Source organism: Mus caroli, unplaced genomic scaffold, assembly GCF_978045245.1.
Source record: "Mus caroli unplaced genomic scaffold, Mus_caroli_1 scaffold_9, whole genome shotgun sequence".
In the NCBI taxonomy this organism is placed as follows: Eukaryota; Metazoa; Chordata; class Mammalia; order Rodentia; family Muridae; genus Mus; species Mus caroli.
This window is the reverse complement of record NW_028227264.1, coordinates 73,955,151-73,969,119: the sequence shown is the minus strand read 5'-3', so window position 1 is coordinate 73,969,119 and position 13,969 is coordinate 73,955,151. Positions and strand designations below refer to the sequence as shown.

Sequence of the window (13,969 nt, the reverse complement as noted above, 5' to 3'; positions counted from 1 at the left end):
CTGGTTCTGGGAGCTTGCGTAAGCTCTGGAACTTTCCTTGGCCTCAGTTTTCTTGCTGTAAAATGGGAGTTTTGTAGCTCAGAAGGCATTAGGGTGCAGTGCTCACCCTGCAGACGACGTGCTCACCTGCTCTGACCGTGAAAGCACCACATTCCACCTGCAGGAAAGCAAGAGGCCACCCGTCTCTAGCCTCCCTGGGGTGCCACCAGCCAAATCTCCTGACAGTTTCCTGAGCCCTTTGAGCTCCCATCTGGGCCTCAGATGTAAATTAGCTGGGAGCCCCCAGGAGCCTCTGTCCTTTTGTGCTTGGCCGTGAGTGAGTTCATGCCTGTCTTTGGCATCCTGAACAACTGGAGAATGTGCTTTCCACAGAGCGCAGAGCCTCGTCCAAGCTCAGTTTGGCAGGCAGTGTTTTCTGAATTCTTCCCAGGCATTGGGAAACTTCTCCTGCTGCCCCTTTGTGAGTCAGGAAGGAGTGCGGATGGATCCTCATCTAACAGCCTAGCAAGGCAGCCACCACCACCACCCCCACCACCCCCGTACCAGCACTGCTCTCTCCCTTCCCCAGCCAAAAAGGATGTCTTTTCACCTTGATTTTCTTTTTCTTTTCTTTTTTTTTGTTTTTGTTTTTGTTTTTGTTTTTGGCTTGTGAGACAGGGTCTCTCTGTGTAGGCCTGGCTGTCCTGGAATTCACTTTGTAGACCAGGCTGGCCTTGAACTCAGAAATCCGCCTGCCTCTGCCTCCCGAGTGCTGGGATTAAAGGCGTGCGCCACCGCATCCGGCTTCACCTTGGTTTTCTTAAGGAGGTGGTGGCCACTGTGAAGATGCTTCTTGAGCCCTGAACTGTCTCCTTCCCACCTCAGGTCATCAGGACACTGCCGACAAGTCCCTTAGTGTCACAGTGCTGTGGTAACCTTTTCCAGGCCTGTGCAGCACTGAGCTGGTCCATGTCCTGGGTTTCCTGGGGTTTGACTCACCTCAGGGGGAGTCTACTCAGGCCGGGCAGAGTGCTTCTCTGCTTCACAGGGGGCCACACCTCGCTCTTGTGTGAACAAACTGGACTCTTGCCATAGTCCATTCATGGTGCAAGCCATAGCCCAGATGTCAGCTTTGTGCCCAGCTTCCGGAAATCAGGGGGAGTACAGGAGGAATTAGGATTACAGGTGGGGGTTTAGATATGGTTCAGGATTAGAATTCCAGCCTTGTATGACCAAGGTCCTGGGTTTGACTCCCAGCCCTGCAAAAATAAATTACTGATTTAAATAAATTTTTTAAAAATCTCCAGGAATGGTAGTGCATGCCTGTAGTGCCAGTGCTTGCTCAGCAAATATCAGCAAGAAGACCAAGAGGTTAGGCCACCCTGGGTAACTTAGTGAGTTTCTCAAAATTAACGAGGGAAAAAAACGTCTAGGCTACACCTCGGTGGGAGAGAAAGGGCTGGGCCGTGGGCTGTACTTCAGTGGTAGCATGTTTGCCTGCTGTGTGCAAGCCCCAGTACTGCACAGAAACAAAATTCCCTGAGACCCCGCAAGTGCGCGCCTGTCTTATGCTCTGTGTCGTTCTCTGTGAATGTCTGCCTATGACTGGTTGGGCCAGGCATGGGGCCTAACCGCCTGGCCTAAGCGTCTCCCCAAGAAGAGCCTGACTGAGTTGTCACGAAGACCCAGGCTTCATGACTGAGCATTGTGTGTGTGTCTCGAGCTTCATTCCTAGGCTCCTGTACCCCCTGACAGCTTTGATGGGCGAGCTAGGCTACTCTTGGTTTTTATTCCTTCCCTTTAACTGTGCAGGGCCTATCCTGGCTCTGCTCTGCTCTGTTTCTTTGTGGCTACCCCTTCCTCTTCAAGCCTGAGGTAATGGCAGCAGCAGCGGAAGCGGGGGGGGGGGGGGGGTGGGGTGGGGGGGGCAGTAGGAGCTCAGGAAGGGTGAAGGACCCTTGGACCCGAAGGTGCCTTCCCACTCCCTGTACCTTTCAGGAGGCTACAAGTAGCAATAAGATGCTCCACTGCCAAGAGAGCCTGGGCCCCACTGTGACTAAAGCCCAGCCCCTGAGGCAGCTCTACCACAGTGCATAGGAAGTAAGGATTCCTGGTAAATGAGTAGGGTTTGTTTGTATACGAGGCCAATAGGGGTTCCAGGAAATGCGGGCACTGAGTCTGCACCCCAGTATTTTAGGGTTGGGCAAGGTGAGAGGTCTCTATGCCCACTGCCTTATGTAATCTGAGGCCACATTCCTAAGTCAGCTATGGTGAACAACCACAAAAATCATTTCCAAAAACGCATCCCACAGCACAGTGCTTAGAGCTCTTGTCCAAAGCCTCCTGGAGCAGTAGGATCAATGTCTGCAGAGCTATTGTTCACCACAATTTTTGCCAGTGCAGCCATGAAGAAGGGACCACCTGCCTTCCCATGGGCACCCTGAGCAGCCCACACACTCACTTCCAACCTACTTCTTGTTTCCCCAGAACCTCCAGTGGGCCCGTGATGTGTTGCTAGGCAGCAGTATCCCATGGCAACAGCTGCAGCACATGCCGGCACAGGGGCTCTTCTGCGAGAGGAACAAGACCAATTTCTTCAACGTGAGTACTTTGCCCTGTTGATTTCCGAGGCTGCTTGCTGCCACTGCGTCTCACTAGAGACACACCCTGGTCAGGTGTTTGCATCACCCTCAGAGGGCAGACGGGCAGACTGACAAGAGAATCAAAACTGATAAGGGGCTGTGATTACTGAGTGACTTGTAGCGAGTCACTACTTCCTCTGGCACTAGGGAGAGGCATGGATGAGCTCTGTGTGTCCTCTAGAGCCCTGGGTGTTCAGGGGCATAATGGGCAAGCAGAGGGCTTGAGGCTAAAGCTCTGGAACAGGCCACGTCGTCCCTCATGTGATCTTGGGCACCAAGAAGCTTCTCACTAAGGCTAACTCTCCTGCTCGAGAACTAAGTTTTCCCAAGGCTGGGCCTTCAGTGCCCTTCCAACTAGCCTTGCCATTCCACTGACGGGAGAGCAGCATTTGTGAGTGAGACGTCACCCACCTTCTAGGGCTGCTCCTGTTTGCCTCCTCAGCAGCAGCCAGCCCAGCCTTTCCACACGCATTCTGCCCTACCCAAGACCATCTCTCCTCTTTACCACCAGTCTAGTTCTCCATCCTCTCTCTGCACCCCTGAGCCTGGCTGGTCCCACCTGGATAGCCTTGGCATGTCACGTGACCCTCTTAGCTTTGGTTTCTTTTTACCCTGATTTCTTGATATTCAGAGAGAAATGTAAGGACAGGGTTTGCCTACAAAGGTACTGTCTGGCAGGAGGGCTGTGGTAGAGCCATCTCCTTAGGGTGCAGATCTGCCAGGACTTTCACTGAGAGCTAGCCAAGGGGTAAGAGTGCCCAATTCCATGGCTTGTCCTTTCTCCCAGCCTGTAAGTTTGGGGTCTGTACCTCAACTAAAATTCCTGTCTGGGGCACTCAAATCTAGAACACAGTACTTACCTGTGCTCTGAATATTGTTTATCGGCAGGCCGTAGATGTCATTGCTAATCAGACTTCATGGTACTAACAAATTTGCTGTGAAAAAGAGCACCCGCATACCCCTGTGCCCAGCCCATAGCCCTGCTGCACACCATGGGTGGGTCTTTGTTCCGTGTATGTCCTTCCAGAAGGCCTTTCATAAGCCAGTGTGCATATCTATACGTGAGGTATAGAAGCACATACAATCCTACAATTCTGCCCTTAGGCATGCGCCCCCCCCCCTTTAAATTTGTTTTCTCTCTATACCATCTCTGTATTTTAATATTCTTACTATTTATCATTTATTGTAGTACTGATGATCAAAGCCAGGGCCTCGCTCAGGCTGAGCTAAGGTTGTGCCTGGGAAGGAGTCTTGCTGTACAGCCGAGACTGGCCTCTAACTTGCGGTCCTGCTGCCTCAGCCCATGGGTTGATAGTTTCTTGAGTCAGGGCCTCTAGCTTAGGCTGCTCTCAGACTCACTGAGTATGCAAAGATGACCTTTAAGTTCAGATGCTCCTGCCTCGACCTCCCCAAGTGCTGGGATTCTGGGCATTCATTGCCATGCCTGCCTTTGATCATTCTTTTTATAGCTGTGCAGTATTCAGGTGGATGACCATCGTTACCCACTGGCAGATGTTTCAGTTATTCCCAGTCTTCTGTTACTACAAACAGCACTCCCGATATTTACTATTGTATATTTGTAAGGGTAGGGGGAGCCCATTTATAAGATAAAGCCTAGAAATTGAATTCCTGCTTAGGTTAAAATATTTGTGATACTTTAAAAGTATCAGTAGATACCACTGTGAGATCTGCCCACACCCACACCCTCACCCTTACACACTCTGAGATCTGCCCACACCCACACCCTCACCTTTACACACTCTGAGATTTACCCCCACACACACACCCTTACACACTCTTGCGATCTGCCCACACCCTCACCCTTACACACATGCTTTTTTTCTCAAGACTTCATGAGTTGATCAATGTTGTTAACATTTTCAGACCTCTTAGTTTTAAAGTATTTATGTGTATATGTGGGTACATGTGTGGGGACACATGTGCCATAGTATGCATGCCATGACTTGTGACTATAAGTCAGGACAGCACTGCGGAGCCAGTTCTTTGCTTCCTCCTTTGTATTGGGTTCTAGGGACCAAGTTCAGTTACTAAGCTTACACGGCAAGTGCTGTCTTGGTAACCATCTTGATGGTTCTAATTTTGGGGTGGATTGGGGAACAGGATTTGGTTGGAATGTAGTTCATTCTGGCCTCAAACTCATGATCCTCTCACTTCAGCTTCCTGAGTGAATATTTGCATTTTAGTCCAGGGAGTAGGATCGGGTAAACCTCTTACCATGCTTCATTCCCCGTGAGTGAGATTATGTATTTGTCCAAGTTGTTTTTCTGTAGTGCTGGGTATTGAACCTAGGACCTCACACATGTAAGGAGGCACATCACCGCCCGTCTGTGTCTCTCCCTAGTCCAACAGTTTTAGCTTTTTTTTTTTTTTTTAATTAGGTATTTTCCTCAATTACATTTCCAATGCTATCCAAAAAGTCCCCAATACACTCCCCCCCCCACAGTTTTAGCTTTTAATACAGTTTTTGCTCATGTTGGTTGTTCTACTGGATTACCAGTTCTATTATTGATCTAGAAGATCGCTAGAATATTAATTAGTAGGCCCTTTCGCAAACCTGTTTTTCTGCAGTTGAGTTTAGTGTTTTGAGCTCTCTGGTTACTCATCTCATAGAGTGGAGCTCTGGTACCTGACTTGAGAGTAACTAGGCTCCAGGTGTGATGTGTGCCGGTGACCTCTGCTTGGAGGGCTGGCAGGATTGTCTGGGCGGGGGCTACATAGGGACACTCGGCTTACACAGTGCCCTTCTCTCAACTGCTTTCCAGGATTCCGTAACTTTGTAGGACTCTTTAACCCTGCAGGTCTCAGGCTGCAAAAGCCAGTAACATTAGGTTATGCTAGCTGTAAAATGCAGCTTTGTGTTGGTCCGCAGCACAGCTTCTGTGTGCTGGCCTTGAGGATGTATTTCCCAGAAGATGCTGCCTCAGTGATTCTGGTCTCTTTTTAATCACAGGTGGCTTTTCAGCCCCAGCTAACCAATGTTGATTTTCTCAGTAAAGCAAAAGAGAGAACCAGTTGAAAATCGTGCTCTGACCTCCACATAGCTTCAAAGCATGTGCACACTTATATTCACACACACACACACACTCATGTGCCTACTCCCACAACACTACTTTTAATGGGAGAAGGGTCTCTCTTCCATGAAGCTGAGGCAGGACTAGACCGGCGCTCCTGGGTTGGAACTTCTGCAGCATTGGCTAGCAGCCAGCTGAAGCCTCTTGTTTCCTCGCCCTTTTCTACCCAGAGCACCACGCTAGTCTGTGTCTGTCCAAGTGGAGATGGAGTTCATGGGCGCTCTGGGCACTGATGAGCTCCCTTCTGCAGGTCTAGAGGAACTGACAGAAGGCGTAGCTGTGGACTGGGCTAGGGGACAGGCTGACGCTGGGCCTGCAAGCAAACCAGGGCCAGGCCAGGAGTGGTTCAAAGTGGAGCCAGGAGAGGGGCTGTCTTTGCCTGGAGAGAGGGGTTCAGGGAAGCACATGCCATATCAGCTGACAGGTGATGCTGGGGGCCTACCCACGCCCAGGAGCTATGGTGGTGTTCTGGGGACCCAGATGCTCCCTGCACTCTCTGCACAAGCGTGTTCATCTCTGGGCGGGCGGGTGAGCAGGCCTTGTGTGGGCTGAAACCAAGCTGTTTTGTCCAGGGTGAGCATCTCTCCCTATCTTGTAGTTGATTCTGAAGCGTTCCCATAGTAACAGAGCCAGAGATGGCTCTTTCATCTTCCCAAAAAAATGTTTGCTTATTTTAGCAGTCTGGGTCGTCCCCCACCCCACCCCCCGTTTTAACCCAGTTTCAAGCCCTTCTGAAAGAAGCAGAGGGTACTGCAGGTGGGCAGCAGATATGTTCCTGCCCAAGGCATTGAGAAAAAAACCTAGATTTGGGGCTCAATTCCTGGCCATTCTACACCTTTGACTTCACACAGGCCCAAGTGTGATGATCCCAACAGGTAGATTCATGAGTGTCCCCAACACTTAGAACTTAACACAACTCATCCTTAGGACTAGAGATTGACCCACATGGAGCCACAAGGTCTCTTGGATCCCAAATGTCCTCTACAGATGCCAGAGGCCATAGCTGGTTTCAGAAGGGACAGGATTGAAGTGGGGGTAGTGGACACCTTGACTCCCACATGTCTTGAGGTCTTCTAGAAGCTTAAGGCCCACCTTGGCTCCAGAAGAACAGACTAGAGCAGACTTGTGACTGGCCATGCACATCAGCCCCTTCTGCATGGCCTGGGCTGAGAGTGGGTGCTGGTCACTGAGGCGCTTGCTCACTCTCTTGGCTACAGCTGCACCATGCGCCACCATCTGCCTTAAGCTCCAGCTCTTCTGTCGTGCCCCTTTCCCAGATGTGTGTTGTACACCATGCATGGTACAGTAGCTGCCTCACCTGTGCAGGAGTCTCCAGGACAAATGCCTGGAGGCCAGGGAGTAATCCCTTTACCTCTAATGCTTTCATATACTGCCAAAGGGCCCAGCACTGGGTCAGATTCTTTCCTACAGAATGACCTGCCCTTCCCAGCCTTCTGTCATAGATGACTTCCATTTGGGCCCATCTATAGGGTGTGGTGACGAATTTAGATTGTTTTCAGTCTGTTTGTAGGTGACTGGGAAAGCTGAACCCCTTCCCACACCTAGTTCCTTTCATCGACCTCGGCTCTGGGTTCACTCACTCCTACTAGGCGGCCACCACAGAGGCCCAGGTGGGTCTTTTGTCTTGACTGAGGCTTAAACCATTGGAAGGGATGGGCATTGTGAGCTGTCTTTGTTTCTTTAGTGTCTGTGCTGTGTGTTATTCCAAACCTTAGTTCCTAGTGCCTCAAAGGTCTTGCTGTGGTTGAAAGGGAAGAAAGGGCCTCTGCTGGTGGGCCATCTGCCAAAGACCCCCCAACGGGCCATTCTTGGCAGGTCTACTCAAACTTCCGCCAGTTGCTTCTGTGGCCTTGGGGGAGTCACCTTCCCCTATCAATGGAATAGATACACTCTTTCCAGGCCACACTTCAGGCAGGGCTCTCCTTCCATAGAGCTATCTGGGTAGATGTTCGCAGAGCCAGGAGGGAACAGTCTGTGGGACCCAGTAAACCTGAAAGAACATTACTATTACACTCCTAAATTACTGTTGCATCTCCCCTTGGCTCAGTGCCTGGTGCCTATGTGTGCTCTCAAAGGTCCCCTATCATTGAGAATGCCTTGAGATGAGTAACTGGGGAGCAGCAGCCTCAGAACACAGAACTATCTTGGCTCAGGTGCCCAGGAATCCAGCCATAGCCAGGCCTCATTTCCTGTTGGTAGATCAGGCCCAGCACTGCCTCCTCTGGTCAGTGCCAGGTGGACTTACTTGCTCCTTGGCTTTCCTTCTATCCCTGTGGCTTCAAAGATGCACCGTGTTTGGTGGGGCTATGGATAATCTTTATTCCCAACACTAGACTCAAGTTCAGGCTTGTTTGGGTAGATAACAGAAGCCCAATGTAAACAAGCCCTGAAAGCATCAGCAGTGAGATTCCTCTGCCATGTACACTGGTCAGAGCCAGAGAAGGTCAGGATAGGAACTCCCTGGTTCGCTATGGCCGGTAGCTTCCTTCAGACAGCCCCACAGTATCATCTTCCCACCAGAAACAACTGTAACTGTTACTTACACCCTACTTGTTACTGAGCCCACACTTTAAGAAGCACGTTAACCTGCTGTAAACATGCCACATGCCAGATCCTAAGCCTGCCACATAGTCAGCATACAGTCAGTCTACAGGTTTCCAGGGATGCCGATAGGTAACGTGACTTGGCCCAGGTCCCATGGCTGGTCTGTGTAGAAGGGGAGCTGTGAGTCTTGGTTTACCTAGCGCTAGAGCCCATGACTAGAGAGATTGACAGCCACTCAAGTGAAGAAAGCCAGTGACCTGTTTGTACTTTCACTGGACTTAGCCCAGCTGCTCCAAGCAGGGATGCTCCTGTGGGGAGAATGGAGCGGCAGCATGCAGGACACAGGTATCTGACCTAGGAAGTGCGGTCAGCTAGGGCCAGTAGCCAGGCTAGTGCTGAGCTCAGCTCAATTGGCTTTGTCCCACGGAGCTGGCTGGTTGGGCTGTGGCAGGACTTTGTAGTGGCATTTCTGTCTAGGCTCATGTAGGAGCTGGCACTCCCGAGGCTAGGGAGGAGCAGGAGGCGGCTGCTACAAACTGCTGCGATGCAGCATGTGTACATCTGGTCCAGACTGCCTGACTAGCCTTAGTGCAGGCAGTGGCCCTGAAGGCGGTTACCCTCTGTAAACTCAGTAAGCACTGCTGGAAATGGGGAGCACCTGTAAGGTGCTGCCACAGGCTGGGAAACAGAAGCCCTTTTCTCTCATCTGCCCACAGGGCTTATAGAAGCCTGGCTTCTCCTGTGGTTTGTAGAGCTCAGGGCCCTTAGTTTTGGTCTGCCACAGGCCACTCCCCAGTTGGCCTAGCTGCACTGGTTGCCGCCAAAGCAGTTCTTCCTCGATAGAAGGTGAAGTGGAACACACTGGACCCAGGCACCACTTGCCACTCCTTGGGTCTTGTGTTTACAACAGCCCATGGACTGACGCTTCACAGCCCCTTGCCATAGACAGAGAAAGTGCATTAATACCTACACTGGGGTTGAGATTTTCTGGACTAAGTCAGTAGATGGTTCCAGAGACAGACTGATAGGATGAGGGGCAAGGAAATAAAGATAGAGAATACAGGAAGGCAAAGGAATGGGCTCTAGGCTCAGCAGGCTTGCTCCAGAGAACAGACACCAGGATCCCACTGAGTAGGCAGAGGTTGTCCTCGGGGCAGATGCCCGTGGGAGTCCATGGTTAGGAGAATGCTGTCTGTTACACCAACCCAGAGTTACCTCATCTGGAACAAGAATCTCTGGTTCTCGAAAGACATTGTCTGACATTGGTTGTGGCTTCTTCTCTTTCCCCATAACAGCTTGTCACTGAAGACAAGAGGCATAAGAATCTCTGGCTGGTGAGAACACTGGCGGGCTTCTATTCTTCACCCCTTTCCTGGTGGCTGTCACTCTTATAAGTCACTTAGCCTGATTCAGCTACTGCTTCATCATGAGCATGGCCCAAGGTGTATAGCAGGGACTTAACTGCTATTGGGGTGAAAGAACAGCCAGTCACATCATAGTGGGAATCAGAAAAGAAGCAAGGGGAAATCTCAATTGAGGAAATGTGAGTTTCTTGGCTGTAGTTGGAATTGCTGCAATCCTGCTATTTTTAGCATTGCTGAGATGATCCATGGGCCAATTGCTCAAGCAGAGTAAACAAAAGAAACACTTGAAGTTCTCCAGGGAGAAGAAGTCCTGTTCTTGAGAATCTTAAAGGGTTAGCATGGACCCAGAGCCTGTGCCGACCTCTCTGTCCTTCTCATACCCAGAGCTGCTGAACTTTCTGGAACTACACAGCTCAGACTGGGTTAACCCAGGGTCAGGCTGGACCTCTCCCTGGGCATCAGGTGGAGAGGAGCTGTGAGTCTCCTGGCCTGCAAGAGGAAGCAAACGGTGGGGAAGCCAGTATAAGACAGTGATAGGGCCATTGCATAGGACGCCCAGGTTGTGACTGTTACATCTTGCCAAGCCAAGCTGCTACAGTCATGGTTCTAATATAAAGCAACAGAAATCAAATGTAAGCAGCTTTTAGGATGTCTTCCTGTGGTGTGAATTCTTTTCTGTCCTCCAGAGGCGGTTGTTGCCTAGAGGTACTAAGTTTTGTGTCAAGGCCAGAATGCATGGGCAGAGGAAGGGTGAGCTTTTCATTCGTGTCCTGAGTCCTAGGGCAGTGCTGAGAGAGGAAGCAAAAGTTCCCATAGATGACAGCATGACTTGTCCACGGTCATCCAGCCAGTGGGCAGCAGAGCATGGAATCAAGCCCAGGGCTCAGGAGCTATGTCCATGTCCTGTGGGCCAGCCTCCATGCCACAGTTTCTGTACAGCTGTGAGGACCACTGCTGTTTTCGCCCTTGTTGGACTGTGTGATTCATGGGTATGTCCAGTCAGCCTCAGCCCAGATCCCCTCCACTCCCAACCACTCCACTCAGAGTGAGTGTCCAGTCAAGAGCGTACTGTCTGAGGCTTTCCCAGAGAACATTCCTGCACAGACGTCTTTTTCTGCTGTTGTTGATGTCGCTCCAATGCCTGGGCTTGGTGCTTTCAGCCTAGGCTGTACCACCAGGCCATGTGCTGGACAGCAGCGGGCAGCCAGGGGCAGTAGCAGGAGAGATGTGCTTGTAGGCGTGTTCCTAGTCCCTAGTCCCTGAGCAAAGTTCTCCAACTGGAATGGGTGAGGCAGAGAAGATGGCCCAGGCAAGGGCAGAGGCTGGGAGAGCTACATAGTTGTTGAGAAGCAGGGGCTGGGAACTCTGAGGTTCCACGGAAGGAAGGAGAATCCACCCTTGTAAAGCTGTGGCAGCGCTAGACTCGTCAGAGCACTGGACATGCTGTGGCTAGATGAGGGCACAGCAGTCCACCTGTTGGTATTGCTCCATAGACGAGTATGTCCTCACAGCAGGTTACAGGCCACTGCATTGAGCCTGTGATCCATGCCCATGGCAGCTGAGAACCTAAGGTTGCCCTGAGCTCTTTAAGGGCCTCTCTCCTCTGCTGTGCTCATTTGGGGCTTCCAGCCAAGAGCCTTTGTTGGTGGGCTTACCCAGAACAGGATGGGCTGGAAAGTCAGGCACCTAAACCAAGTCTCCTCAGTGTGTGCGCACTGGGGAAGGACTCTGTCGTGCCCCACTTTAGACTTCCTGTCTCCGGCCCCTTTGACCTCTGTTTCTCCATCTCCAAAGGTGGGCCAATTGGATAAGGTCAGTGGTTTTCCATCTCCTTTTCCAAAAGAAACCTATTCACATAGCCAATGAAAAACAGATGTGATGGCCACTGCCCCCGCAGATGCAGGAAGGGCCAAACTCCACCTGTTTAGCTGTGCCCTGGCAGCTCCTGAACAAAGCCCTGAAGGGCTGTAGACTTCATATCTACTGTGTACCCTGCACTTACTGCTCAGGGCCAGGCCCCTCTTTCCTTGGGTAGTTTTAATTTCAACTCATTTTTTTCCCCTTCCCTTCCTTCCTCTCACCCCCTGCCTCCCCTCCACCCCACTTTTCCTATTTGGAAAGTTTGACTTTTAACACAATGGATTATCATGGTGACAGGCGCTCAGGGCCAGGAACTGCCTGAGAGGGGTAAGCCAAAGACTCTCAATACACAGGTCTTACCCCACCTCTGCTCCCAAGAGGAAATCCCTGTCCATACCTGTCTTCATCCCACACTATGGGATGTGTAGCTGTGAGCAAGCCAGTTAGTGTCTGTAGGCTCAGTTTCTTCATCTGCACAGTGGACCAGACATTACTTCAGAGTTAGGTTAAAGAGCACATGAGAACAGGATACTGCTGAGCAACAGTGACATTGTGTTCAGGAGGGCAATGGTGGGGAAGGGACGGGGGTGACAAGGATCACTGATAGTGGAATGAGTGAGAGAGAGTGGGACAGATCGAGAAAGGGTCTGAAGAACTGCACAAGTTTACCTGGTTCAAAATGTAGGGTGGGGTGGGGTGGGGCTGTTTGAGCACATGCATGTATGTGTCAACATATGTACCAAGTGCATGTGCCCCTGAGGAGGTCCAGAATAACTTGCAGGTCCCTTCCACCATGTGGGTCTGGGATCAAACTCAAGTTACCTTGTCAGGCTCAGCAACAAGTGTCTTGACTGACTGTGCTATTACACCAATCCAAAAACAAATTTTGATTGGGCCTGGATAATGGTGCCTGCTTGTAATTTCAGTATTCAGAAGGTTGAGTCAAAGGGGATCATGAGTTTGGAGCCAGCCAGATAAGCTACATAGCAAAACCCTGCTTCCAAAAGCAAAATAAAACGGCAACCCTTTTTAAAAGTGCTTTGTATATACATCTTACATTAGATCAACAAAGATGAGGCCTCGTGGATCTGCAAGGTAGACTTCAGTGCATCTCTGGCAAGGAACAGATTGTCTAGTGCCTTAAACACTGTTCACTCTCTATACAGGCACACCTAGTCATTGGTGACTCAGATTGGGGCTCTTGAGGCAATGAGGCAAATGAAGGCCAGTTCTAGGCTCCAGGAAAGACCAGCCATTAGGGTTGGCATGGGGCTGAATTTCTGAAGCAGAATCTTCTTAGCCAGAGAGGGTTTTCCACTACAGGCCATGCCTCAGCAATACCTGCGTGGATCAACCAGACAATAACTGCCTTGGGCATCCAGTACGGATGCCACTGGCTATGAGGGTGAGGAGTCCCTTTATAGAAGACGTAGGATGCCTGTGTGTGAGTTCACAGTAAGGGAATGTTCCCCTCAGCTTGGAGTCCACTGTTGCATTCCTTAAATTTGAGTCCATGACTGCCTTTTTTTGTTGTTGTTGTTGTTCTTTCTTTCTTTTTTAAATCATTTTATTCGTTTGCATTTCAAATGGTATCCCCCTTCCCAGTTACCTTTCTCCAAACCCCCATCCTCTCCCCCCTCTCCTCCCTCCCCTTTAACCTCTATGGAGGTGTTCCTCCACCCACTCCTGCCTGCCTTAATTAAGGTTTCCATTGCTGTGAAGAAATACTATGACCAAGCATACAGGCAAACATTTAATTGGGGCTGGGTTATAGTTTCAGAGGTTCTGTCTGTTGTCATCATGGCAGGAAGGAAGCATGGCAACCTGTAATCAGACATGATGCTGGAAGAGCTGAGAGACATCTTGATGCAAAGGCAGCAAGGTAGAGGCTTCCTTTCCACTCTGGGCAGGGCTTAATTAACATAGGACCTCAAAGCCCACCCCCACAGATATACTTTCTCCAACAAGGCCACACCTTTTAATAGTGCCACTTTCCATGGGCCAAGCATATTGAAACCACCATAGTGCCCAACCCTGAGCCTAGGCACCTCTAGGGTAGTGGTGTGTGTCTTAGAGATGACTGTCTGCCCGTCTGATTCCACCAGAGGTGATGAGGAACACTTCTGGAAGTCTGAACTAAACTTGAACTTGGCCATACTATCTGAAAGAAGGCATTTCATGGGGAAACAAACTAAAAGCCAAAGAAAAATAGTGTGGAGTGAGTCCCTCACATAGGAGGCCCCAATAAAGAGGGCAGTAGAAATGCCAATAGGAAGAGCATTGAGGTGGGCTGAGAAGGCCCCTCTCTCTCATGATAGAGAAGTATATACATGGATTTGATTTAGTAATCAGAGTCAAGTTCAGTTTGGCTTAGAGACCACCACAGTACTGGTTAGACATAGGTCATATTTTGCTATCAGAGGGCCTCTGCTCTGAATAGGTAACCCCATTCCTGGTGTGTAGAACC

General features: G+C 50.4%; 1 protein-coding gene across 3 annotated transcripts in view; it reads left to right on the top strand.

Annotated features, from left to right (window-relative positions):
• Cabin1 (calcineurin binding protein 1) overlaps nt 1-13,969 on the top strand; it is a 116,182-nt gene that overhangs the window by 75,704 nt on the left and 26,509 nt on the right. For all 3 annotated transcript variants that reach the window (XM_029482190.2, XM_021173768.3, XM_021173767.2), the window contains exon 29: nt 2,467-2,580. In XM_029482190.2, the coding sequence (XP_029338050.1) occupies nt 2,467-2,580 (114 nt within the window). The remainder of the gene's footprint in view (nt 1-2,466; nt 2,581-13,969) is intronic.